The 27913-nt window shown below is 38.6% G+C and overlaps 1 protein-coding gene across 4 annotated transcripts in view; it reads right to left on the bottom strand.

The window, feature by feature from the left end:
* Window positions 1-27913, bottom strand: part of cpxm2 (carboxypeptidase X (M14 family), member 2) — a 92242-nt gene that overhangs the window by 47300 nt on the left and 17029 nt on the right. For all 4 annotated transcript variants that reach the window (XM_062055323.1, XM_062055325.1, XM_062055324.1 and 1 more), the window contains 3 exons: window positions 25848-25949; window positions 12307-12416; window positions 4818-4957 (listed from right to left, as the gene is read on the bottom strand). In XM_062055323.1, the coding sequence (XP_061911307.1) occupies window positions 4818-4957; window positions 12307-12416; window positions 25848-25949 (352 nt within the window). The remainder of the gene's footprint in view (window positions 1-4817; window positions 4958-12306; window positions 12417-25847; window positions 25950-27913) is intronic.

The following is a 27913-nucleotide window of genomic DNA, read 5'->3' as shown; positions in this document are numbered from 1 at the left end:
ATTTATTTATCTTATTTGATTTGATTCATTTTTTTAAAAAGTACCTTATCTTCACCATACCTGGTTGTCCAAATTAGGCATAATAATGTGTTAATTCCACGACTGTATATATCGGTTGATATCGGTATCGGTTAATATCGGTATCGGTAATTAAAGAGTTGGACAATATCGGCATATCGGATATCGGCAAAAAAGCCATTATCGGACATCCCTAGAAATAAAGATTATTGCAGCTGAGATAGGCTCCAGCACCCCCGCGACCCCAAAGGGACAAGCGGTAGGAAATGGATGGATGAAAAAAAAAAAAAAAAAAAAATGGATGGATGAATGGATATTTAATTAATTGTTAGCGCTTGAAATTCTACAACCATCATAAAAAACACCCCCCCCCAGCTCTTTAAAAAAAAGTTAAAGTTCCAATGATTGTCCCACGCACACTAGGTGCGGTGAAATTACCCTCTGCATTTGACCCATCCCCATGTTCACCCCCCTGGGAGGTGAGGGGAGCAGTGAGCAGCAGCGGTGGCCGCGCCCGGGAATCATTTTTGGTGATTCAACCCCCAATTCCAACCCTTGATGCTGAGTGCCAAGCAGGGAGGTAATGGGCCCCGTTTTTATAGTCTTTGGTATGACTAGGCCGGGGTTGGAACTCACAACCTACCGATCTCAGGGCGGACACTCTAACCCAGGGGTCACCAACCTTTTTGAAACCAAGAGCTACTTCTTGGGTAGTGATTAATGCGAAGGGCTACCAGTTTGATACACACTTAAATAAATTGCCAGAAATAGCCAATTTGCTCAATTTACCTTTAACTCTATGTTATTATTAATAATTAATGATATTTACACTTAATTGAACGGTTTAAAAGAGGAGAAAACACGAAAAAAATGACAATTACATTTTGAAACATAGTTTATCTTCAATTTCGACTCTTTAAAATTCAAAATTCAACCGAAAAAAAGAAGAGAAAAACTTAAAAAAATAATTTATGGAACATCATTAGTAATTTTTCCTGATTAAGATTACTTTTAGAATTTTGATGACATGTTTTAAATAGGTTAAAATCCAATCTACACTTTGTTAGAATATATAACAAATTGGACTAAGCTATATTTCTAACAAAGACAAATCATTATTTTTTCTAGATTTTCCAGAACAAAATTTTTTAAAATAAATTCAAAAGACTTTGAAATAAGATTTAAATTTGATTCTACAGATTTTCTAGATTTGCCAGAATAATTTTTTTGAATTTTAATCATAATAAGTTTGAAGAAATATTTCACAAATATTCTTCGTCGACAAAACAGAAGCTAAAATGAAGAATTAAATTAAAAAATGTATTTATTATTCTTTACAATAAAAAAAAATAAAAAATTTACTTGAACATTGATTTAAATTGTCAGGAAAGAAGAGGAAGGAATGTAAAAGGTAAAAAGGTATATGTGTTTAAAAATCCTAAAATCATTTTTAAGGTTGTATTTTTTCTCTAAAATTGTCTTTCTGAAAGTTATAAGAAGCAAAGTAAAAGAATTAATGAATTTATTTAAACAAGTGAAGACCAAGTCTTTAAAATATTTTCTTGGATTTTCAAATTCTATTTGAGTTTTGTCTCTCTTGGAATTAAAAATGTCGGGCAAAGCGAGACCAGCTTGCTAGTAAATAAATACAATTTAAAAAATAGAGGCAGCTCACTGGTAAAGGCTGCTATTTGAGCTATTTTTAGAACAGGCCAGCGGGCTACTCATCTGGTCCTTACGGGCTACCTGGTGCCCGCGGGCACCATGTTGGTGACCCCTGCTCTAACCACTATGCCACCGAGCTGGTTTTGCAACTAAATGGCAAATTTACACTCCTTGGTTGCAATAACTTGACTGAATTGCAACTTTAAAAGTAAAAACCACACAGCTACGGATTTAAAAGTACCGTATTTTTCGGACTATAAGGCGTACTTAAAATCCTTTCATTTTCTCAAAAATCGACAGTGCGCCTGCCCTGAGATCGGTAGGTCGTGAGTTCAAACCCCGGCCGAGTCATACCAAAGACTATACAAATGGGAGCCATTACCTCCCTGCTTGGCACTCAGCATCAAGGGTTGGAATTGGGGGTTAAATCACCAAAAATGATTCCCGGGCGCGGCCACCGCTGCTGCTCACTGCTCCCCTTCACCTCCCAAGGGGTGATCAAGGGTGATGGGTCAAATGCAGAGAATAATTTCGCCACACCTAGTGTGTGTGTGTGTGACAATCATTGGTACTTTAACTTTAACTTATGTACGGAAAAATTCTGGTTATTTGGTACATGGTGTAATGATAAGTGTGACCAGTAGATGGCAGTCACACATAAGAGATACGCGTGGACTGCAATATGACGGCAGTCACACATAAGAGATATGTGTAGACTGCAATATAAGGACAGTAAACAACACCAAAATGTTATATGTTCCATTGAAAATATAGAACATTACAGACGGCGCTCAAAAATCTATCAAAATGTTTTAGTACGACTTTGGTAAGCTATGAAGCCGCACCGCTTGATGGATTGTACTGTGCTTCAACATACCAGTATTATTATGGTGTGTGTATAAGGTAAGACATATTATCCGGCGTTTTTGTTTCGCAATATTACGCAAAAGCAACTTTTCTTACCTTTTGGTACCTGCTGATCTGTATTTGGGATCTGCATAAGTCCTGAAAATGTGTGCGCGTCCGCCTTTGCAGTCAGTTTTCTATCTTCTTGTTATGGGACATTCATCCTCCGCTGTTGCCATTTCTAATATAAAGTAGTGCATACTTGCAAACACTCCCGATTTTTCCGGGAGACTCCCGAATTTCTCCCGAATTTTACCCGATTTTCACCCGGAAAACAATACTAAGGGCGTGCCGTGATGGCACTGCCTTTAGCGTCCTCTACAACCTGTCGACGCGTCCACTTTTTCACCATACAAACAGCGTGCCGGCCCAGTCACATGTTGTATGCGGCTTCTGCATACACACGAAAGTGACTGCAAGACATACTTGGTCAACAGCCATACAGGTCACACTGAGGGTGACCGTATAAACAACTTTAACACTGTTACAAATATGCGCCACACTGTGAACCCACACCAAACAAGAATGACAAACACATGTTGGGAGAACATCCGCACTGTAACACAACATAAACACAACAGAACAAATACCCAGAATCCCTTGCATCCCTAACTCTTCCGGGCTACAATATACACCCCCGCTACCACCAAACCCCCCCCCCGCACCTCAACCCCACCCCCCACACATCAAACCCCCCGCCCCTGAATCTCCTGAATTCGAAGGTCTCAAGGTTGGCAAGTATGAAGTAGTGTAAAGTTCTTACTTATATCTGTCAGTAAAATCGCCATGAAAGCGCTAAAACATACTGGTGTAGTGAGTTTACATTATTCACCCAAGGATCTTTAGTTATTAGAGAGTTCTGTTTGGACGGTTTTTCACGGGACACATTTCTGGCGTTGTTCGTGAGCCACGGATCAGGAGATGCTGCTCCGTTATTGACTGAAGTCAAGTCTGAACGTCATTAAAACAGTTAGCTCCATCTTTTGACACTTCTTCCACTCCCCGTCCTTGCACGCTACACCGCTACAACAAAGACGACGGGGGAGGAGACGCCGCCGAAGGTGAGCCACGTAAATAAGACCGCCCACAAAACGGCGCATCCTGAAGCGACTGTCAGAAAGCGGCTTGAAGATGATCTGTAAAACATCATCCATGCAACATTTTGACCACCATTACATGTTATGTAGACCAGTTTTTCAACCTTTTCTGAGCCGAGGCACGTTCTTTTCATTGAAAAAATCCAGAGGCACACCGCCAGCAAAAAACACTAAAAAATGAAACTCAGCAGCCGATTTTAACAGTAAAAAGTACTTCTCGCAATTTTTGGATATGAATTCAAACCATGACCAAGCATGCATCACTATAGCTCTTGTCTCAAAGTAGGTGTACTGTCACCCCCTGTCACATCATGTCGTGCCTTATTTGGAGTTTTTTGGTGTTTTCCTGTGTGTAGTGTTTTAGTTCTTGTCTTGCGCTCCTATTTCGTTGTTGACTGTCATGTCATGTACGGATGTACTTTGTGGACGCCGTCTGCTGCTCCACCCGCTGTAAGTCTTTGCTGTCGTCCAGCATTCTGTTTTTGTTTACGTTGCAGCCAGTTCAGTTTTAGCTTCGTTCTGCATAGCCATCCCTAAGCTTCAATGCCTTGTCTTAGCGGCACTCGCCTTTTGTTTATTTTTGGTTTAAGCGTTAGATACCTTTTTACCTGCACACTGCCTCCCGGCATCTACGAAGCAATTAGCTACATGCTGCCACCTACTGATATGGAAGAGTATTACACGGTTACTCTGCCGATCTCTAGACAGCACAGACACTCAACAACGGCACATGTGCGGATTATAATTACCGGTTTGCAAAAAATATTTTTAACCGTGAAATTACATAATCTCCCACGGCACACCAGACTGTATCTCACGGTACACTAGTGTGCCGCGGCACAGTGGTTGAAAAACACTGATGTAGACCACAAGGAAAGGTTTTAAATTTAGAAGAAAATCATAATATGCGCCCTATAAATAGACCTGAATAGACCCGCTCATCGGGAAGTGCGCCTTATATTCCGGTGCGCCCTATGGTACGGAAAATACGGTAATGATGAAAGGATGCCACTCCGGTGCCAAGATGGAAAATCCCCCCCGTTTTTTTTCCCCCTCGGTGATCCTTCACCAGCAGACATTTTACATCCCCGCTGCGTGGCCATCTGCGCTTTGGCGTGCCGGCGAACTCACGACCAGAGGGAGCTGCGGCCTTGTGTGATGACCCCTGTGAACTTGGTCAGCCTCCTGGCGTCCACCTCCAACCACTGCAGCGGGTCGTCCCTCCCGGCGCACCAGCCCCCGTCATAGAGGTCGTCCTCGTAGATGCCTGCCTGCGGGACGTAAAAAAAATAAAATAAAATAAAAATTCACGGTCAAACATGTTAGCGTGCGGCCGAGCGTCCATCTGGACTAACGTCTCTGCTGTGCAGCTTTGAGAAAATCTGGTAAGCTACATCAATGCAACACTTCCTGGATGAGGAGCGTGACAAAAAGTACATCTGGAAGATCTTCAAATACAAGATTCATCTCTGTGGAACTTCACAAGCAATGGCCGTGAGTCAAAAATTCATAGTAAATAATATAATGACTGGACACATGCAACTAATTTTTGCCATAAGGCTCAGTTCATTCAGTACATAGCTCACAGAAACACATCACGTGTTAATTAAAAAATATGTAATACATTAAAGTTAAAACTATTTTTTTTATTCCATTTACTTAAACAATTGTATCATTTTATTACCAATATATATAAAACAAAAATAACTACATTCAAAATTATTTTAAAAAAATACAATTAAAATTTTTTTTTTTAAATAAAAGATAACGAAAAATCCATTAAAAAGTAGTTATATTAATTAATATTTACTGCATTTAAATAATTTAAACTAGATATATGCGTTAAAATGTAATATCGGAAATTATCGGTATCGTTTTTTTTTATTATCGGTATCGTTTTTTTTTGTTTTTTTTTTAATTAAATCAACATAAAAAACACAATATACACTTACAATTAGTGCACCAACCCAAAAAACCTCCCTCCCCCATTTACACTCATTCACACAAAAGGGTTGTTTCTTTCTGTTATTAATAGTCTGGTTCCTACATTATATATCAATACAGTCTGCAAGGGATACAGTCCGTAAGCACACATGATTGTGCGTGCTGCTGGTCCACTAATAGTACTAACCTTTAACAGTTAATTTTACTCATTTTCATTCATTACTAGTTTCTATGTAACTGTTTTTATATTGTTTTACTTTCTTTTTTATTCAAGAAAATGTTTTTAATTTATTTATCTTATTTTACTATTTTTTTTAAAAAGTACCTTATCCTCACCATACCTGGTTGTCCACATTAGGCATAATAATGTGTTAATTCCACGACTGCATATATCGGTTGATATCGGTATCGGTTGATATCGGTATCGGTAATTAAAGAGTTGGACAATATCGGAATATCGGATATCGGCAAAAAGCCATTATCGGACATCCCTAATTTAAACTAATTATTTTGGTTTAAATCAGTGAAATCAATATTGTGACAATAATAACATTAATTAATTGTATTTATAAGTGCTTTTAAAAAGGTACGCAGAGACACCTACACATAATCCCCCAAAAATGTTATAAAACAAACATAACTACATTCAAAATTCTTTAAAAAAAAGAAAAATACAAACTGATTCAAAGATATTTAATAAAAGACAACGAAAAATCCACTGAAAAGTGATTATACAAATATATACTGTATTTAAAGCATTTAAACTAATTATTTAGTTTAACTCAGTTAAATCAATATTGTGATAATAATGACATTAATTAATTGTATTTATAAGTGCTTTTAAAAAAGTACACATAATCCCCCAAAAATGTGATAAAACTAACATAACTAAATTCAAAATTCTTTCAAAAAGAACATACAAACTGATTTAAAAATATTTAATAAAAGATAACGAACAATCCACTAAAAAGTAATTATAAAAATATATACTGTATTTAAAGCATTTAAACTAATTATTTTTGGTTGAAATCAGTTAAATCAATATTGTGATAATAATAACATTAATTAATTGTGTTTATAAGTGCTTTTAAAAAGGTACGCAGAGACACCTACACATGATACCCCAAAAATGCGATAAAAAAATATACACAGAAACGCATCACGTGTTAACTAAAAGATATATGATAAATTAAAGTTACAACTATTTTTTATTTCATTTACTTAAACAATTGTATCATTTTATTACCAACAAATATAAAACAAACATAACTATATTCAAAATTATTAAAAAAAACAACAACAAACTGATTTAAAAATATTTAATAAAAGATAACGAAAAATCCACTGAAAAGTAATTATAAAAACATCGGTATATACTGTAATTAAAGCATTTAAACTAATTATTTTGGTTTAAATCAGTTAAATCAATATTGTGATAATAATAACATTAATTAATTGTATTTATAAGTGCTTTTAAAAAGGTACGCAGAGACACCTACACATGATCCCCAAAAAATTTGATAAAAAAAGAAGAAAAAATATTAAATTAAATATTTAAATTCTATAAAAAAAACAACAACAAAAAAACAACTTAATGATTCTTACTATTATCTTGACAGGTGGGTGTGTAATAATAGAATAAATTAAGTTTTCCTATTTAATTGCTGAAGTATACAAAGTTGTGATAGTGATATAAATAAATAAAAACAATATAATATAAATATGAAATACATGTAATATAAATAAATAATAATATATACTATATCTAATATAAATGTGAAATAAAATAGTTTGTATTTGAAAAAAGCTACCTACTGTTCCGTAGTATTGTGACAGGTGAGTTTGAATAAGGATTGTTATTCTATTCAATTTTAAAATAAGTATAATATAAATTAAAGTTAAAACTATTTTTTTATGCCATTTACTTAAACAAATTTATCATTTTATTACCAATAAATATAAAACAAACATAACTACATTCAAAATTCTTTAAAAACAAAAACAAAAATCCACTAAAAAGTAACTATAAAAATGTATACTGTATTTAAAGCATTTAAACTAATTATTTTTGGTTTAAATCACTTAAATCAATATTGTGATAATAATAACATTAATTAATTGTATTTATAAGTGCTTTTAAAAAGGTACGCAGAGACACCTTCACATAATCCCCACAAAAAGGTGATAAAAAAATATATGAAAATATCAAATTAAATATTTAAATTCTATAAATAAATAAAAAACAACAACAAAAAAAACAACTTAATGATTCTTACTTGTATTGTAACAGGTGGGTGTGTAATAATAGAATAAATACAGTTTTCCTATTTAATTGCTGATGCATACAACGTTGTGATAGTGATTTAAATAAAAAAACAATACAATATAAATATGAAATATATATAATATAAATAAATAATATATATTATATCTAACATAAATGTGAAATTAAATAGTTTGTATTTGAAAAAAAGCGACCTAATGTTCCGTATTATTGTGACAGGGGAGTTTGTGATAATAGAATAAGAATTGTTATTCTATATCATTCTAAAATAAGTATTATTAGTTGCAAAAATTACAACTTGTTTTTAAATCAATACAATTATTTTGTTTTGAATAATAAAAATCACACTGAGAACTATACTGGGTAAACGTGCATAAAAGTTGCTTGTGAGTCGCAAAATAAATGACTTGATTTCAACTGTTTACAGGGGAACTGCACGTTTTTTTCCCGTTCACAATCATTATGAAAGACATGACGACGGATGGATTTTTTTTTAATGCATTCTCACTCGTAAATAAACGTAAATAAAAGTCGGCTTACAGCAGAGCCAGTGGGAGGTCCTCTTTTTTGCCCATTAAACCCAATAAGAAAACATCCAAAAAGTGCCGACAATACTCCATTTACATTTTGTGACATAAATACTAACCGAGTATTATTACGAGCCTCGCTTGTCAAACTTTTTTCTTGATCACAAATCATGCCTCTCACCTGGATAGTAGAAGAACGAAAACCGTATTCTCACAAGTTGGTACACTTTGACAGCCAATTTAGACATGAAAAGACCCTTAGTTCCACCCCCCTTTTCTTTGTGAGGATTATGAGTCATTCTTCATCTAAACAGGAATGTATGAACATCCTAGCAGTCGGCATACTAATGACAGTAAACATTGTTCAGTAAGTGATGTTGCACGTTGTGTAAATGGTAAATAAAAACAGAATGCAATGATTTGCAAATCCTTTTCAACCTATGTTTAATTGAATAGACTGCAAAAACAAGATATTTAATGTTTGAACTGGAAAACAAATATTAGCTCATTTGGAATTTGATGCCTGCAACATGTTTCAAAAAAGCTGGCACAAGTGCCAAAAAAGACTGAGAAAGTTGAGGAATGCTCATCAAACACTTATTTGGAACATCCCACGGGTGAACGGGCTAATTGGAAACAGGTGGGTGCCATGATTGGGTATAAAAGCAGCTTCCACGAAATGCTCAGTGTTGCGTTGACCAGCATTCCTCCAATGGGGAATTCAAATTGCTAGTCTCTCCCAGATTCTTTTTATGGCACATAAGCTGATGTTTATATTCAATCAACAGGCAGTAATTGGTATTTTGTGGTTTATTCTCCAAGCTTAGAGGACAAACCTGAGACCAACCCAGCACCCAAGCGTTCCCTAGCCCGGTCCAGATCGGTCTACTTCGGTCTCCCCTCAAACCCCCGGAAGTCCCGTGATCTTCCCTCTGTCCCCCGCCCCCACTCCCTTTGTTTAGACTACTCCGAGTTATCTCTACTCTGACACATTCCAATCTAGAAGGCCAACACCTTACTATGAGACTCAAAAGAAGGAAGAATACTAGCTATTCTTTATATGACTATAGAAGTTTAGAAAGAAGTAACACTTAAATATGGATATGATTGTGATCTGCTTCCAACATCAGTCATTCACAAACAAGGATGGGGCGAAGGTCACCGCTTTGTCAACAAATGCGTGAGCAAATTGTCCAAAAGTTTAAGAACAACATTTCTCAACCAGCTATTGGAAGGAATTTAGGGATTTTACCATCTACGCTCCGTAATATCATCAAAAGGTTCAGAGAATCTGGAGAAATCACTGCACGTCGAGCGATGATATTACGGACCTTCGATCCCTCAGGCGGTACCGCATCAAAAAGCGACATCAGTGTGTAAAGGATATCACCACATGGGCTCAGGAACACCTCAGAAAACCACTGTCGGTAACTACAGTTTGTCGCTACATCTGTCAGTGCAAGTTAAAACTCTACTATGCAAAGTGATTTATCAACAACACCCAGAAACGCCGTCAGCTCCGCTGGGCCCGAGCTCATCTAAGATGGACTGATGCAAAGTGAAAAAGTGTTCCGTGGTCTGACGAGTCCACATTTCAAATTGTTTTTGGAAACTGTGGATGTCGTGTCCTCCGAACCAAAGAGGAAAAGAACCGTCCGGATTGTTCTAGGCGCAAAGTTGAAAAGCCAGCATCTGTGATGGTATGGGGGTGTATTAGTGCCCAAGGCATGGGTAACTTACACATCTGTGGAGGCACCATTAAGGTACATACAGGTTTTGGAGCAACATATGTCGCCATCCAAGCGATGTTATCATGGACGCCCCTGCTTATTTCAGCAAGACAATGCCAAGCCACATGTTACAACAGCGTGGCTTCATAGTAAAAGAGTGCGGGTACTAGACTGGCCTGCTTGTAGTCCAGACCTGTCTCCCATTATGAAGCCTAAAATAGCACAACGGAGACCCCCGGACTGTTGAACAACTTAAGCTGTACATCAAGCAAGAATGGGAAAGAATTCCACCTGAAAAGCTTCTAAAATGTGTCTCTTCAGTTCCCAAGCGTTCACCGAGTGTTGTTAAAAGGAAAGGCCATGTAACACAGTGGTAAAAATGCCCCCGTGCCAACTTTTTTGCAATGTGTTCCTGCCATTAAATTCTAAGTTAATGATTATTTGAAAAAAACACAACAAGTTTCTCAGTTTGAACATTAAATATCTTGTCTTTGCAGTCTATTCAATTGAATATACGTTGAAAAGGATTTGCAAGTCATTGTATTCTGTTTTTATTTACAAATTACACAACGTGCCAACTTCACTGGTTTTGGGTTTTGTTATATAAAACTTTAATGGAGGTGTTTGGATGTTTTTTTTAAGGACTTCATAGGCAGATTTCATATACTTCATAGATCAGGGGTCACCAACCTTTTTGAAACCAAGAGCTACTTCTTGGGTAGTGATTAATGCGAAGGGCTACCAGTTTGATACACACTTAAATAAATTGCCGGAAATAGCCAATTTGCTCAATTTACCTTTAACTCTATGTTATTATTAATAATTAATGATATTTACACTTAATTGAATGGTTTAAAAGAGGAGAAAACATGAAAAAAATGACAATGAAATTTTGAAACCTAGTTTATCTTCAATTTCGACTGTTTAAAATTCAAAATTCAACCGAAAAAAAGAAGACAAAAACTAGCTAATTTGAATCTTTTTGAAAAAATTAAAAAAATAATTTATGGAACATCATTAGTAATTTTTCCTGATTAAGATTCGTTTTAGAATTTTGATGACATGTTTTAAATAGGTTAAAATCCAATCTCAACTTTGTTAGAATATATAACAAATTGGACCAAGCTATATTTCTAACAAAGACAAATCATTATTTCTTCTAGATTTTCCAGAACAAAAATTTTAAAAGAAATTCAAAAGACTTTGAAATAAGATTTAAATTTGATTCTACAGATTTTCTAGATTTGCCCAATTTTTTTTTTTGAATTTTAATCATAAGTTTGAAGAAATATTTCACAAAAATTCTTCGTCGAAAAAGCAGAAGCTAAAATGAAGAATTAAATTAAAATTGATTTATTATTCTTTACAATAAAAAAAAAAAATACTTGAACATTGATTTAAATTGTCAGGAAAGAAGAGGAAGGAATTTAAAAGGTAAAAAGGTATATGTGTTTAAAAATCCTAAAATAATTTTTAAGGTTGTATTTTTTTCTCTAAAATTGTCTTTCTAAAAGTTATAAGAAGCAAAGTAAAAAAAAAAAAAGAATTTATTTAAACAAGTGAAGACCAAGTCTTTAAAATATTTTCTTGGATTTTCAAATTCTATTTGAGTTTTGTCTCTCTTAGATTTAAAAATGTCAGGCAAAGCGAGACCAGCTTGCTAGTAAATAAATACAATTTGAAAAATAGAGGCAGCTCACTGGTAAGTGCTGCTATTTGAGCTATTTTTAGAACAGGCCTGCGGGCTACTCATCTGGTCCTTACGGGATACCTGGTGCCCGCGGGCACCGCGTTGGTGACCCCTGCTTCATAGGCTTCATTGTAAGTGGACTTTTAATGGCATGTATTTAATGTTTAGAATGCATTAAAAGAAACACATCCTTCGTCATGTCTTCCATAGTGATTGTGAACGATAGGAAAAATTCCCCCCAAAAAAGTGCAGTTCCCCTTTAAAGTGCAACAATATTTTTTTTGTAATTAAAGTTGTTTTCATTTTTTTTTTATATGCTGCGTGACTGGACTGCACTTTACGGCGACAGCTGGTCTCACTGTGCCAAAGCAGCCTGTATACGTCTATCGCTACCTCCCAATTATGTGCATTTTTCTGGGGCATGTGCGCCGAAATCCAGGCTCACCTGAATATTGAGGCGGCCTCTGTGTGCGCCCAGACCGTAACGTTTGGTCGTTGAAGCGTGGAGCTGGAAGTCATCAATCTTCAGCGTCTCCAGTCCCATCGGAGGACACTCTGGGTAAAGTAGGGCATACACAAAGGCCTTTGAGTGTGTATTGTACATCTGGACTTAATGGCCTCTTAATCAATTCATTAACGTTGATTAGTGCTTGCACCAGAGCCCTTAGCTCCTAATTCTTCCTCTTTACAAGACCGTTCAGGACAATACTACTTTGTCCACCACGGGGTTATTGCAAAAACAAACAAACACATGTTGTTATCAGAATCACAATCAAAATCAGAAATACTTTATTAATCCCCGAGGGGAAATGAAGATTTTCATGGACAATCCCATTCAAGAGCAGACAAACATTACAGGGAGACAGAACAGGATCGCTGTCAACTTCCGGTGCCCCTTACAAAAAAGGTGGAAAACAGGTAAACACTGTGGCGGGGTGAGAAAAATAAAAAAAATCAGTCTAAGCCTGGGCCCCTGGAGAGGGGGGGGGGGTCCAGACTGAGGCCAAGGGAACAAAAAACCTCATAGCCACATCACACATAAGCATGTGTGTAATCCAATCCACTTTATTTGTATAGCACATTTAAAGGCCTACTGAAAGCCACTACTAGCGACCACGCAGTCTGATAGTTTATATATCAATGATGAAATCTTAACATTGCAACACATGCCAATACGGCCGGGTTAACTTATAAAGTGACATTTAAAACTTCCCGGGAAATATCCGGCTGAAACGTCGCGGTATGATGACGTATGCGCGTGACGAAGTCAGAGTAACGGAAGTTATGGTACCCCGTAGAATCCTATACAAAAAGCTCTGTTTTCATTTCATAATTCCACAGTATTCTGGACATCTTTTGCAATTTGTTTAATGAACAATGAAGGCTGCAAAGAAGACAGTTGTAGGTGGGATCGGTGTATTAGCAGCGGACTACAGCAACACAACCAGGAGGACTTTGTTGGAGCGCTAGCCGCGCTAGCCGCGCGAGCTGTGCGAGCCGCCGACCTCACCTTGACTTCCTACGTCTCCGGGCCGCCAAACGCATCGGGTGAAGTCCTTCGTCCTTCTGCCGATCGCTGGAACGCAGGTGAGCACGGGTGTTGATGAGCAGATGAGGGCTGGCTGGCGTAAGTGGAGAGCTAATGTTTTTAGCATAGCTCTGTGCGGTCCGGTTGCTAAGTTAGCTTCAATGGCGTCGTTAGCACAGCATTGTTAACCTTCGCCAGTCTGGCACGTTAGCTCGTAGCTAAAGCATTTCGCCGATGTATTGTCGTGGAGATAAAAGGCACTGAATGTCCATTTCGCGTTCTCGACTCTCATTTTCAAGAGGATATAGTATCTGAGGTGGTTTAAAATACAAATCCGTGATCCACAATAGAAAAAGGAGAGTGTGGAATCCAATGAACCCTTGTACCTAAGTTACGGTCAGAGCGAAAAAAGATACGTCCTGCACTGCCTCTCTAGTCCTTCACTCTCACTTTCCTCATCCACAAATCTTTCATCCTCGCTCAAATTAACGGGGTAATCGTCGCTTTCTCGGTCCGAATCTCTCTCGCTCCATTGAAAACAATGGTAGAATATGAGGAGTCCTTCCTCTGGTGACGTCACGCTACTTCCGGTACAGGCAAGGCTTTTTTTTTTTATCAGCGACCTAAAGTTGCGACCTTTATCGTCGTTGTTCTCTACTAAATCCTTTCAGCAAAAATATGGCAATATCGCAAAATGATCAAGTATGACACATAGAATGGATCTGCTATCCCCGTTTAAATTTAAAAAAATCATTTCAGTAGGCCTTTAATGTATACATAAGTCCCTTACAAGAAAATATATAGGAATATAGATTATTTTTATTTTGCTAAAAAAGTTACTAAATCGATTGCAACTCACCGCATTGTTTCGGATCGAATCTTTCTATAAAAATTAGATCGTTCCTGAATTGTATTGGCAACCACGAATATCGAATCGAATCGTTGTTAAAACAAATCGTTACACCTCTACAATCCAAGCATTAAGTATACAAATCCTATTAGGGGTGTAATTTGACCCTTCAACCACTAGATACCGCCAGAGTACCCTAGAGCATGGGTCACCAACGCGGTGCCCGCGGGCACCAGGTAGCCCGTAAGGACCAGATGAGTAGCCCGCTGGCCTGTTCTAAAAATAGCTCAAATGGCAGCACTTACCAGTGAGCTGCCTCTATTTTTTAAATTGTATTTATTTACTAGCAATCTGGTCTCGCTTTGCCCGTCATTTTTAATTCTAAGAGAGACAAAACTCAAATAGAATTTGAAAATCCAAGAAAATATTTTAAAGACTTGGTCTTCACTTGTTTAAATAAATTCTTTTTTTTTTTTTGCTTCTTATAACTTTCAGAAAGACAATTTTAGAGAAAAAATACAACCTTAAAAAGGATTTTAGGATTTTAAAACACACATACATTTTTACCTTTTAAATTCCTTCCTGTTCTTTCCTGACAATATAAATCAATGTTCAAGTAAATTTTTTTTTTTTATTGTAAACAACAATAAATCAATTTTAATTTAATTCTTCATTTTAGCTTCTGTTTTTTCGACGAAGAATATTTGTGAAATATTTCTTCAAACTTATTATGATTAAATCTCAAAAAAATTATTCTGGCAAAACTAGAAAATCTGTAGAATCAAATTTAAATCTTATTTCAAAGTCTTTTGAATTTGTTTTAAAATTTTTGTTCTGGAAAATCTAGAAGAAATAATGATTTGTCTTTGTTAGAAATATAGCTTGGTCCAATTTGTTATATATTCTAACAAAGTGTAGATTGGATTTTAACCTATTTAAAACATGTCATCAAAATTCTAAAATGAATCTTAATCAGGAAAAATTACTAATGATGTTCCATACATTTTTTATTTTTTTTTTCAAAAAGATTCGAATTAGCTAGTTTTTCTATTCTTTTTTTCGGTTGAATTTTTAATTTTAAACAGTCGAATTTGAAGATAAACTATGTTTCAAAATTTAATTGTCATTTTTTTCGTGTTTTCTCCTCTTTTAAACCGTTCAATTAAGTGTAATTATCATTAATTGTTAATAATAACTTAGAGTTAAAGGTAAATTGAGCAAATTGGCTATTTCTGGCAATTTATTTAAGTGTGTATCAAACTGGTAGCCCTTCGCATGAATCACTACCCAAGAAGTAGCTCTTGGTTTTAAAAAGGTTGGTGACCCCTGCCCTAGAGTACCATATATTCATATTAGACGCAATTGCTTTGAATCTGCCAACAACTTACCGTATTTTTCGGACTATAAGTCGCACTTTTTTTTCATAGTTTGGCCGGGGGTGCGACTTATACTCAGGAGCGACTTATGTGTGAAATGATTAACACATTAGCGTAAAATATCAAATAAAATAATTTAGCTCATTCACGTAAGAGACTAGACCTATAAGATTTCATGGGATTTAGCGATTAGGAGTGACAGATTGTTTGGTAAATGCATAGCATGTTCTATATGTTATAGTTATTTGAATGACTCTTACCATAATATGTTACGTTAACATACCAGGCACCTTCTCAGTTGGTTATTTATGCCTCATATAACGTACACTTATTCAGCCTGTTGTTCACTATTCTTTATTTATTTGAAATTGCCTTTCAAATGTCTATTCTTGGTGTTGGGTTTTATCAAATACATTTCCCCAAAAAATGAGACTTATACTCCAGTGCGACTTATATGTTTTTTTTCCTTCTTTATTATGCATTTTCGGCCGGTGCGACTTATACTCCGGAGCGACTTATACTCCGAAAAATACGGTATATGTAATAAAGAAAAAGGGGTTTCTTTAACAAAAACGGTATAAAACATAAAAAAAACCCAAAAAACTTTATAACGACGGATAAATCTGAAGTTAAACTAGAGATTTGGGAATTAAAAGTAAGAACAATTATTAATACCGTTTTTTTCGGACCATAGGGCGCACTAGATTAAAAGGCGCACTGCCGATGAGCGGGTCTATTCATGTCTTTTTTCATACAAAAGGCGCATTAAAGGCCTACTGAAAGCCACTACTAGCGACCACGCAGTCTGATAGTTTATATATCAATGATGAAATCTTACAATGCAACACATGCCAATACGGCCGGGTTAACTTATAAAGTGACATTTTAAATTTCCCGGGAAACTTCCGGCTGAAAACGTCTCGGTATGATGACCTTTGCACATGACGTCACGAATTGAAGCAGACATTTTGGAATAGCACGGTGGCCAGCTTAATTCGTCTGTTTTCACCACATAATTCCACAGTATTCCGGACATCTGTGTTGGTGAATCTTTTGCGATTTGTTCAATTAACAATGAAGACTGCAAAGAAGAAAGCTGTAGGTGGGATCGGTGTATTAGCGGCTGGCTGCAGCAACACAACCAGGAGGACTTTGACTTGGATAGCAGACGCGCTACCGTGAGTACAGCTTTGGACTCCAAACATATGATCGCTTGCCCGTCCGTGCGTGCCGCTATGTGCATGTCACGTACGTAACTTTGGGGAAATATATGTTTCTTGCCGACTCTGATGGCGGCCGGGGTGTCGTCGAAAGCTACAACGCCGTCCGCCGCCGCGCCGCTGTCCTCACCTGTCTGGGTTGACTTCCTCCGCCGCCGACCGCACCGATCATCGTGGTGAAGTCCTTCGTCGCGCCGTCGATCGCTGGAACGCAGGTGAGCACGGGGGTTGATGAGCAGATGAGGGCTGGCTGGCGTAGGTGGAGAGCTAATGTTTTTAGCATAGCTCTGTGCGGTCCGGTTGCTAAGTTAGCTTCAATGGCGTCGTTAGCACAGCATTGTTAACCTTCGCCAGCTTGGAAAGCATTAACCGTGTATTTACATGTCCAGGGTTTGGTAATATTGTTGATCTACTGTCTATCCTTCCAGTCAGGGGTTTATTTCTTTTGTTTCTATCTGCATTTGAGCCCGATGCTATCACGTTAGCTCCGTAGCTAAAGTGCTTCGCCGATGTATTGTCGTGGAGATAAAGGTCACTGTGAATGTCCATTTTCTCGATTCTCATTTTCAAGAGGATATAGTATTTGAGGTGGTTTAAAATACAAATCCGTGATCCACAATAGAAAAAGGAGAAAGTGTGGAATCCAATGAACCCTTGTACCTAAGTTACAGTCAGAGCGAAAAAAGATACGTCCTGCACTGCACTCTAGTCCTTCACTCTCACGTTGCTCATCCACAAATCTTTCATCGTCGCTCAAATTAATGGGGTAATCGTCGCTTTCTCGGTCCGAATCGTTGCTGGTGTAAACAATAGGAAAATATGAGCAGTCCTTCCTCCGGTGTCGTCACGCTACTTCCGGTAGGGGCAAGGCTTTTTTATATCAGAGACCAAAAGTTGCGAACTTTATTGTCATTGTTCCATACTAAATCCTTTCAGCAAAAATATGGCAATATCGCGAAATGATCAAGTATGACACATAGAATGGATCTGCTATCCCCGTTTAAATAAAAAAAATGTCATTTCAGTAGGCCTTTAGGCTCTGATAGTCATCGCGCAACAATGCCCTCTACAGGTCGCCGGTAGAATTGCGGTCAGAGCTTGACGACATCATCGCAGCGTCGTCGCCATGTTCTTAACCTTTGATATCCGAGCTCAGATCCCTTGAATGCGAAAAGATAAACGTGTCCACTGAGTGCACATCAATCGTTTGGCCATCGCGAGGAAGTCTGCTGGACGCACTCCAGCCTATAAAAAAAAACAAAATAATAAAAAAAGTATCAGCACATCAAGGAGGAATGTTTTCCTTTTGCAGCTGGAAGTGGAGTTTGGAGCGCACTGCCGCCTTTAAGTGGTTGCATGCGGAAAGCAGCGCTCTCATTCTTTTTTTTGGGGGGGGACAAAATAAGTTTGACTCTACCATCCAGCGAGACAATTTATGTTCTCGCTCCAAGCTAAATTGATTCCCGCTGTGGGAAAAGCAACTCAGAGCGAGTTCTAAGTCCAAGGAACACGTGTCAAAAATCCACCGTGTTAGGAGACGTGCAGCCCTCCCAGCGTCCCGAAAGTTCAAAGGTGAGCGGACCGAGCTTTAAATCACTAGCGCCATCTGCATGCAATGCTTTTCCAGCAACATCTGGCTGCGGCGAGAGAGGACAGGCCTCACAAGAGGCAGCTCGGCCAAAAGTAACACCGGCTTAGATTAAAGATAGCAGGATTTGAGGATATGAGACTATTATGAGTAGATATGAATTTTTGCCATAAGGCTCAGTTCATTCAGTACATAGCTCACAGAAACACATCACGTGTTAATTAAAAAATATGTAATACATTAAAGTTAAAACTATTTTTTTTTCATTCCATTTACTTAAACAATTGTATCATTGTATTACCAATAAATATAAAACAAAAATAACTACATTCAAAATTATTTAAAAAAAAATACAATTAAAAAAAAATTTTTTTAATAAAAGATAACTAAAAATCCATTAAAAAGTAGTTATATTAATTAATATTTATTGCATTTAAATAATTTAAACTAGAGATGTCCGATAATATCGGCAGGCCGATATTATCGGCCGATATATGCGTTAAAATGTAATATCGGAAATTATCGGTATCGGTTTTTTATTATTGGTATCGGGTTTTTTTATTTTTTTTAATTTTTTTTTATTAAAACAACATAAAAAACACAAGATACACTTACAATTAGTGCACCAACCCAAAAAAACCTCCCTCCCCCATTTACACTCATTCACACAAAAGGGTTGTTTGTTTCTGTTATTAATATTCTGGTTCCTACATTATATATCAATATATATCAATACAGTCTGCAAGGGATACAGTCCGTAAGCACACATGATTGTGCGTGCTGCTGCTCCACTAATAGTACTAACCTTTAACACTTAATTTTACTCATTTTCATTAATTACTAGTTTCTATGTAACTGTTTTTATATTGTTTTACTTTCTTTTTTATTCAAGAAATTGTTTTTAATTTATTTTTTTTATTTTATTTTTTTTAAAGTACCTTATCTTCACCATACATTGTTGTCCAAATTAGGCATAATAATGTGTTAATTCCACGACTGCATATATCGGTTGATATCGGTATCAGTAATTAAAGAGTTGGACAATATCGGAATATCGGATATCGGCAAAAAGCCATTATCGGACATCCCTAAAAATGATCTGCCAATAGAACAAGAAAATTCGGCTTGTCAAGACTTTCCAAAGCTATATTATCGGCCGATATATGCGTTAAAATGTAATATCGGAAATTATTGGTATCGGTTTTTTTATTATCGGTATCGTTTTTTTGTTGTTGTTTTTTTTAATTTTTTTATTAAATCAACATAAAAAACACAAGATACACTTACAATTAGTGCACCAACCCAAAAAACCTCCCTCCCCCATTTACACTCATTCACACAAAAGGGTTGTTTCTTTCTGTTATTAATATTCTGGTTCCTACATTATATATCAATATATATCAATATATATCAATACAGTCTGCAAGGGATACAGTCCATAAGGACACATGATTGTGCGTGCTGCTGGTCCACTAATAATACTAACCTTTAACAGTTAATTTGACTAATTTTCATTCATTACTAGTTTCTATGTAACTGTTTTTATATTGTTGTACTTTCTTTTTTATTCAAGAAAATGTTTTTAATTTATTTATCTTTTTTTACTATTTTTTTTAAAAAGTACCTTATCTTCACCATACCTGGTTGTCCAAATTAGGCATAATAATGTGTTAATTCCACGACTGCATATATCGGTTGATATCGGTATCGGTTGATATCGGTATCGGTAATTAAAGAGTTGGACAATATCGGAATATCGGATATCGGCAAAAAGCCATTATCGGACATCCCTAATTATGAGTCTTTTACTTTCAAGGCGGTGGCATCAACTTAACACGCACAGGTGGAAGTCGCGGAATCCAACCTTAAAATGTCCTCCGCAAATAAATCCAGGTCATCTCCATTGGCTCCCCACTTTTTTAGGCCTCCAGTGATGAAAAGCAGACTGTAGGAAGTTCTGGCCAAAAGTGGCACAGTTAATCTTCCTTCATCATGGGCTTTGGTGAGGTAAATGAATTATAAATCAAATGTTTTTTTTATAGCTAGAACATAAAAAGATTGTTTATGGACTCCTAAATGTGTTTTTTATTAACATTGTGACATGACATAACACCCACGTAGTTACTTCTACACTCGCTCGATCCAATTATAGTGATGCTGACTGAACATGAGCCAATCAGTGGCCACGATACTGAACTGTATTGGTCTTATTGTACTACTGTAGTATTGATATTTCTAGCTTATTTAGCCATTTTTATGCTTAAACATTTTCTTAAAGGCCTACTGAAATGATTTTTTTTCATTTAAACGGGAATAGCAGATCCATTCTATGTGTCATACTTGATCATTTCGCGATATTGCCATATTTTTGCTGAAAGGATTTAGTAGAGAAAATCGACGATAAAGTTCGCAACTTTTGCGCGCTGATAAAAAAAAGCCTTGCCTGTACCGGAAGTAGCGTGACGTCACAGGAGGTAATATTCCTCACAATTCCCCATTGTTTACAATGGAGCGAGAGAGATTCGGAGCGACAAAGCGACGATTACCCCATTCATTTGAGCGAGGATGAAAGATTCGTGGATGAGGAACGTTAGAGTGAAGAACTAGAGGCAGTGCAGGACGTATCTTTTTTCGCTTTTACCGTAACTTAGGTACAAGCTGGCTCATTGGATTCCACACTCTCTCCTTTTTCTATTGTGGATCACGGATTTGTATTTTAGCAACTCAGCAACCGGACCTCACAGAGCTATGATAAAAACATTAGCGCTCCACCTACGCCAGCCAGCCCTCATCTGCTCATCAACACCCGTGCTCACCTGCGTTCCAGCGATCGACGGCGCGACGAAGGACTTCACCTGATCATCCGTGGGGTGGGCGGCTAGCATCGGCTAGGCCTCTGCTATCCAAGTAAGTAGTCCTTGTTGTGTTGCTACAGCCAGCCGCTAATACACCGATCCCACCTACAACGTTCTTCTTTGCAGCCTCCATTGTTCATTAAACAAATTGCAAAAGATTCACCAACACAGATGTCCAGAATACTGTGGAATTATGAAATGAAAACAGAGCTTTTTGTATAGCTCCGAATACTTCCCTTGCCCTCGTGACGTCACACGCATACGTCATCATCCAAAGGAGTTTTTCAACCGGAAGTTTAGTGGGAAATTTAAAATGGCACTTTATAAGTTAACCCGGCCGTATTGGCATGTGTTGCAATGTTAAGATTTCATCATTGATATATAAACTATCAGACTGCGTGGTCTGTAGTAGTGGCTTTCAGTAGGCCTTTAATTCTATATATAGAATATGCTTGAATATAAAAATGTACAATTGACAATTGTACTCAACTGTAATCCTAGGTATCTGTGTTTTTATTGCTTTTAACATTTACGTGAACATTAATATTGCTAAAAACAGTCATAAATACGCTGTTTGAAATGTACCGTATTTTCCTGACTATAAGGTGCACTTAAAATCCTTTTTTTTCTCTCAAAACTCGACAGTGCGCCCTATAACCAGGCGCGCCTAATGTAAGGAATAGGTTTGGTTGCGCTTTCCCACTTCGAAGCAATTTTTTTTTGGTACATGGTGTAATGATAAGTGTGACCAGTAGATGGCAGTCAAACATAAGAGATAGGTGTAGGCTGCACCATGATGGCAATATGTCTCAAGTAAACAACACCGACATTTTAAATGTTCCAGTGAAAATATAGAACATTACACACGGCGCTCAAAAACCTATCAAAATGTTTTAGTACAACTTTGGTAAGCTTGATGGATTGTCGGTATTATTAAGTTAAAGTTAAAGTACCAATGATTGTCACACACACACTAGGTGTGGTGAAATTTGTCCTCTGCATTTGACCCATCCCCTTGATCACCCCCTGGGAGGTGAGGCAGCGTAGCCGCGCCCGGGAATCATTTTTGGGGATTTAACCCCCAATTCCAACCCTTGATGCTGAGTGCCAAGCAGGGAGGTAATGGCTCCCATTTTTATAGTCTTTGGTATGACCCGGCCGGGATTTGAGTGTGACCAGTAGATGGCAGTCAAACATAAGAGATAGGTGTAGGCTGCACCATGATGGCAATATGTCTCAAGTAAACAACACCGACATTTTAAATGTTCCAGTGAAAATATAGAACATTACACACGACTCTCAAAAACCTATCAAAATGTTTTAGTACAACTTTGGTAAGCTTGATGGATTGTCGGTATTATTTTATGGTGTGTGTATAAGGTAAGACATATTATCTGGCGTTTTGTTACGCAAGATTATGCAAAAGCAACTTTCCTTACTTTCTGGTACCTGCTGATCTGTATTTGGGATCTGCATAGATCCTGAAAATTTGCGCACGTCCGCCTTTGTAGTCCGTGCCGACTCCGTAGTCGATAACTTCTTCTTTTTCTCTATCTTCTTGTTATGGGACATTCATCCTCCGCTGTTGCCATTTCTAATATAAAGTAGTGTAAAGTTCTTACTTATATCTGTCAGTAAACTCGCCATGAAAGCGCTAAAACATACCGGTGTAGTGAGTTTACATTATTCACCCAAGGAACTTTAGTTATTAGAGAGTTCCGGTCGGATGGTTTTTCACGGGACACATTTCCGGCCTTGTTGTTGTTTCATGAGGAGATGCTGCTCCGTTATTGATTGAAGTAAAGTCTGAACGTCATTAAAACAGTTAGCTCTATCTTTTGAAACTTCACCACTCCCGTCCTTGCACGCTACACCGCTACAACAAAGATGCTGTCGAAGGTGAGCCACGTAAATAAGACCGCCCACAAAACGGTGCATCCGGAAGCGACTGTCAGAAAGCGACTTGAAGATGATCTGTAAAACATCAGCTATGCAACATTTTGACTAAAGAACCACCATTACATGTTATGGAGACCACAAGGAAGTAGTATACGGTGCGCCTACTATATGAAAAAAGATAAAATATAGACCATTCGTCGGCAGTGCGCCTTATACTCCGGTGCGCCCTATGGTCCGGAAAATATGGTAAATTTGTCATTAAAATATGTAATTATAAATAAATATTGCGCATTACATAAAAATAAAAATACAGTACTGACCAAATATACTTATGAAAAGGGCTTTATAAATAACTGAGAAAAATGAATGTACATACAATTATGTTGTACTAATGTTAATAAGTCCTATCGGGCTCTTTTGGCTCATAGGACTCCGGAGGCAGCTGACAGGTACCGACAGGCCAAGCGGTGTGCGGCTTCAGCGGTCGCGGAAGGCAAAAACTCGGACATGGGAGGAGTTCGGGGAAGCCATGGAAAATGACTTCCGGACGGCTTCGAAGCAATTCTGGACCACCATCCGCCGCCTCAGGAAGGGGAAGCAGTGCAATGTCAACACCGTGTATGGTGGGGATGGTGTTCTGCTGACCTCGACTGCGGATGTTGTCGATCTGTGGAGGGAATACTTCGAAGACCTCCTCAATCCCACCAACACATCTTCCTATGAGGAAGCAGTGCCTGGGGAATCTGTGGTGGGCTCTCCTATTTCTGGGGCTGAAGTTGCCGAGGTAGTTAAAGAGCTCCTCAGTAGCAATGGTGGATGAGGACCGCCCGGAGTTCCTTAAGGCTCTGGATGCTGTGGGGCTGTCTTAGTTGACAAGACTCTGCAACATCGCGTGGACATTGGGGGGCGGTACCTCTGGATTGGCAGACCGGGGTGGTGGTTCCTCTCTTTAAGAAGGGGAACCGGAGGGTGTGTTCCAACTATCGTGGGATCACACTCCTCAGCCTTCCCGGTAAGGTCTATTCAGGTGTACTGGAGAAGAGGCTACGCCGGATAGTCGAACCTCGGATTCAGGAGGAACAGTGTGGTTTTCGTCCTGGTTATGGAACTGTGGACCAGCTCTATACTCTCGGCAGGGTCCTTGAGGGTGCATGGGAGTTTGCCCACCAGTCTACATGTGCTTTGTGGACTTGGAGAAGGTATTCGACCGTGTCCCTCGGGAAGTCCTGTGGGAGTGCTCAGAGAGTATGGGGTATCGGACTGTCTGATTGTGGCGGTCCGCTCCCTGTATGATCAGTGTCAGAGCTTGGTCCGCATTGCCGGCAGTAAGTCGGACACGTTTCCAGTGAGGGTTGGACTCTGCCAAGGCTGTCCTATGTCACCGATTCTGTTCATAACTTTTATGGACAGAATTTCTAGGCGCAGTCAAGGCGTTGAGGGGATCCGGTTTGGTGGCTGCGGGATTAGGTCTCTACTTTTTGCAGATGATGTGGTCCTGATGGCTTCATCTGGCCAGGATATTCAGCTCTCAATGGATCGGTTCGCAGCTGAGTGTGAAGCGACTGGGATGAGAATCAGCACCTCCAAGTCCGAGTCCATGGTTCTCGCCCGGAAAAGGGTGGAGTGCCATCTCCGGGTTGCGGAGGAGACCCTGCCCCAAGTGGAGGAGTTCAAGTATCTCGGAGTCTTGTTCACGAGTGAGGGAAGAGTTGATCGTGAGATCGACAGGCGGATTGGTGCGGCGTCTTCAGTAATGCGGATGCTGTATCGATCCGTTGTGGTGAAGAAGGAGCTGAGCCGGAAGGCAAAGCTCTCAATTTACTGGTCGATCTACGTTCCCATCCTCACCTATGGTCATGAGCTTTGGGTTATGACCGAAAGGACAAGATCACGGGTACAAGCGGCCAAAATGAGTTTCCTCCGCCGGGTGGCGGGGCTCTCCCTTAGAGATAGGGTGAGAAGCTCTGCCATCCGGGGGGAGCTCAAAGTAAAGCCGCTGCTCCTCCACATGGAGAGGAGTCAGATGAGGTGGTTCGGGCATCTGGTCAGGATGCCACCCGAACGCCTCCCTAGGGAGGAGGCCACGGGGAAGTCCCAGGACACGTTGGGAAGACTATGTCTCCCGACTGGCTTGGGAACGCCTCAGGATCCCCCAGGAAGAGCTGGACGAAGTGGCTGGGGAGAGGGAAGTCTGGGCTTCCCTGCTTAGGCTGCTGCCCCCGCGACCCGACCTCGGATAAGCGGAAGAAGATGGATGGATGGATGGAAGCTGCCTATTTTTGTTGTCAAGATGTGTTTCCTGCATGAACATGAAGTGAAGTGAATTATATTTATATAGCGCTTTTCTCTAGTGACTCAAAGCGCTTTTACATAGTGAAACCCAATACTAAGTTACATTTAAACCAGTGTGGGTGGCACTGGGAGCAGGTGGGTAAAGTGTCTTGCCCAAGGAAACCACGGCAGTGACTAGGATGATTGCTGGCACGGGCACTCTACCAACCGAGCAATACCGCCCCAACACCAACAGGGGGCAACGCATTCTAGCAACGTGCTGGTATGGTCATCATCATCACCATCATCATGAATCCATCCACAGGGTTTGGCAAATGGTATTTATTACCTGGCACTTCTGTTCCTTCGGGATGTTTGTCAAGGAACGGTCGTACTCACCATCGTTGTACCCCTTCTGCTGTCCGTCTTCTTCGGAGCTTCCGTTCGGGGTTTTCTGGTTGGCCTTCTTGTTGTTCTCTGCTTTTTTGCCGGACGATTTGTCTGCGGAAAGAAGGTAGATTTGAGTCGCGGTTGATGTTTAAGAGCGCAGGTTTTTCGGTCACCCAGAAAAGGAAAAGCAATTAACTTGAGTAGAGGAAGTTTTTTTAGGTGGGGAATTTGAACCCTCCTACCGGTTTTACCACTACGGGTTTGACTTTGAGTCGAATGTCAATGTCTACCCGGCTAATGATTGGGATAGCTGCTGTATTTTAAAAAAAAACATGGCCTAAGACAGGGGAGCCACATTCCACTGAAGATGGATTTTTTTTTTGGATTCCATGGCATGTGATAACAATCCGTCGCACATCTGAAAGTCTTTAACTGACTCAGTCATGGGGGACGCATCAGGTCCTCATAAGCAACCGCCAAACGTGCATTCAGAAAGTTTTAATCGGATGACACAAGACCGAGTGCAATATTTTTTTTCACATGACACTACACTGCAAAAACTGAAATCTAAGTCAGAGTAATATCTCAAATAAGGGTGGTATTTGCTTATTGTCTGTCTGATAAGATAATTCTTCTCACTAAGCAGATTTTTATGTTAGAGTGTTTTACTTGTTTTAAGCGTTTTGGTCCTAAATGATCTCAGTAAGATATTACAGCTTGTTGCTGAGATTTGATGACCTATATTGAGTAAAACATGCTTGGAACTAGAATATCAACTGTTGCAAAGATGTGTCATCAACACTCACAAATATAAAACTACTTTTTTAAAGTCATCATTTCTTACTTCAAGCATGAAAGAAAAAAAAATCATGATGCCGATCGTATATCATTATGTCAAGATAATGGCACTAGCATTTACTTCATTTAAGAATATTTTTCAACATATTGAGAAAATATGTCTAATTTTTTTTTTTCTATCAAGAAAAATGCACTTGTTATTAGTGAGAATATACTTATTTTAAGGTCTTTTTGGGTTCATTGAGGTTTACTAATTAGGGTCCGCGGACCCTAATTAGTGGACCAGCAGCACGCACAATCATGTGTGCTTACGGACTGTATCCCTTGCAGACTGTATTGATATATATTGATATATAATGTAGGAACCAGAATATTAATAACAGAAAGAAACAACCCTTTTGTGTGAATGAGTGTAAATGGGGGAGGGAGGTTTTTTGGGTTGGTGCATTAATTGTAAGTGTATCTTGTGTTTTTTATGTTGATTTAATAAAAAAACAACAACAACAACAACAAACGATACCGATAATAAAAAAAAACGATACAGATAATTTCCGATATTACATTTTAACGCATTTATCGGCCGATAATATCGGCAGGCCGATATTATCGGACATCCCTAATTGTAATCAATACATTTTTGTAGTTCTTGACCCAAGAACTACAAAAGCGGAGAGGAAGTAGGACCAGACTCCCCTCCAGGCGACCTTTTCTGTGAACTCTTTTACGACCTTTTCTGTGAACTCTTTTACGACCTTTTCTTTGAACTGTTCTGTAACCAAAGGCGATAGCTGTTTACGGCCCACGTCCCTTAGAAACAGCCGTTGCCATGTAATCAGGGAAAGTCCAAATAAAAGAGGTGGCGTACAATCTTTCGCCAGAGCGTGCTGGGAGACTTTACAAGAGTACAGCCCAGACGCGATCTCACTTGAGCCAAATTGAATTCTGTCTCTGTTTAATTCCTTGCTTCTTGTCTCGTTTAATAGATGTCATCAGTGTTTGAACCTGACATCAGGCTTCACTTTTCAAAGGTTGCTAGCTCGATACTAATTTATAGTGCATATGCCATATACATGCTACTGATTAGCATCAGCAATGTTACATGGCGATATCAACTCCTCCAAATTTAGTAATGACAACTACAACCATAGATACAAGTTACAATCAAACAGATGGAGTGTAATAAGTACAATACTTACAGTATAAACACTTCGTAGGGCCTCAACAAAAATTAAAACTGGCACATTCAACTTAATGGCAAAGACTACTTCTTGATAGGG

Source organism: Entelurus aequoreus, linkage group LG08 (genome assembly GCF_033978785.1).
Source record: "Entelurus aequoreus isolate RoL-2023_Sb linkage group LG08, RoL_Eaeq_v1.1, whole genome shotgun sequence".
In the NCBI taxonomy this organism is placed as follows: domain Eukaryota; kingdom Metazoa; phylum Chordata; class Actinopteri; order Syngnathiformes; family Syngnathidae; genus Entelurus; species Entelurus aequoreus.
Note: the sequence above shows the minus strand (reverse complement) of the source record. Positions and strands in the feature narration are given on the sequence as shown.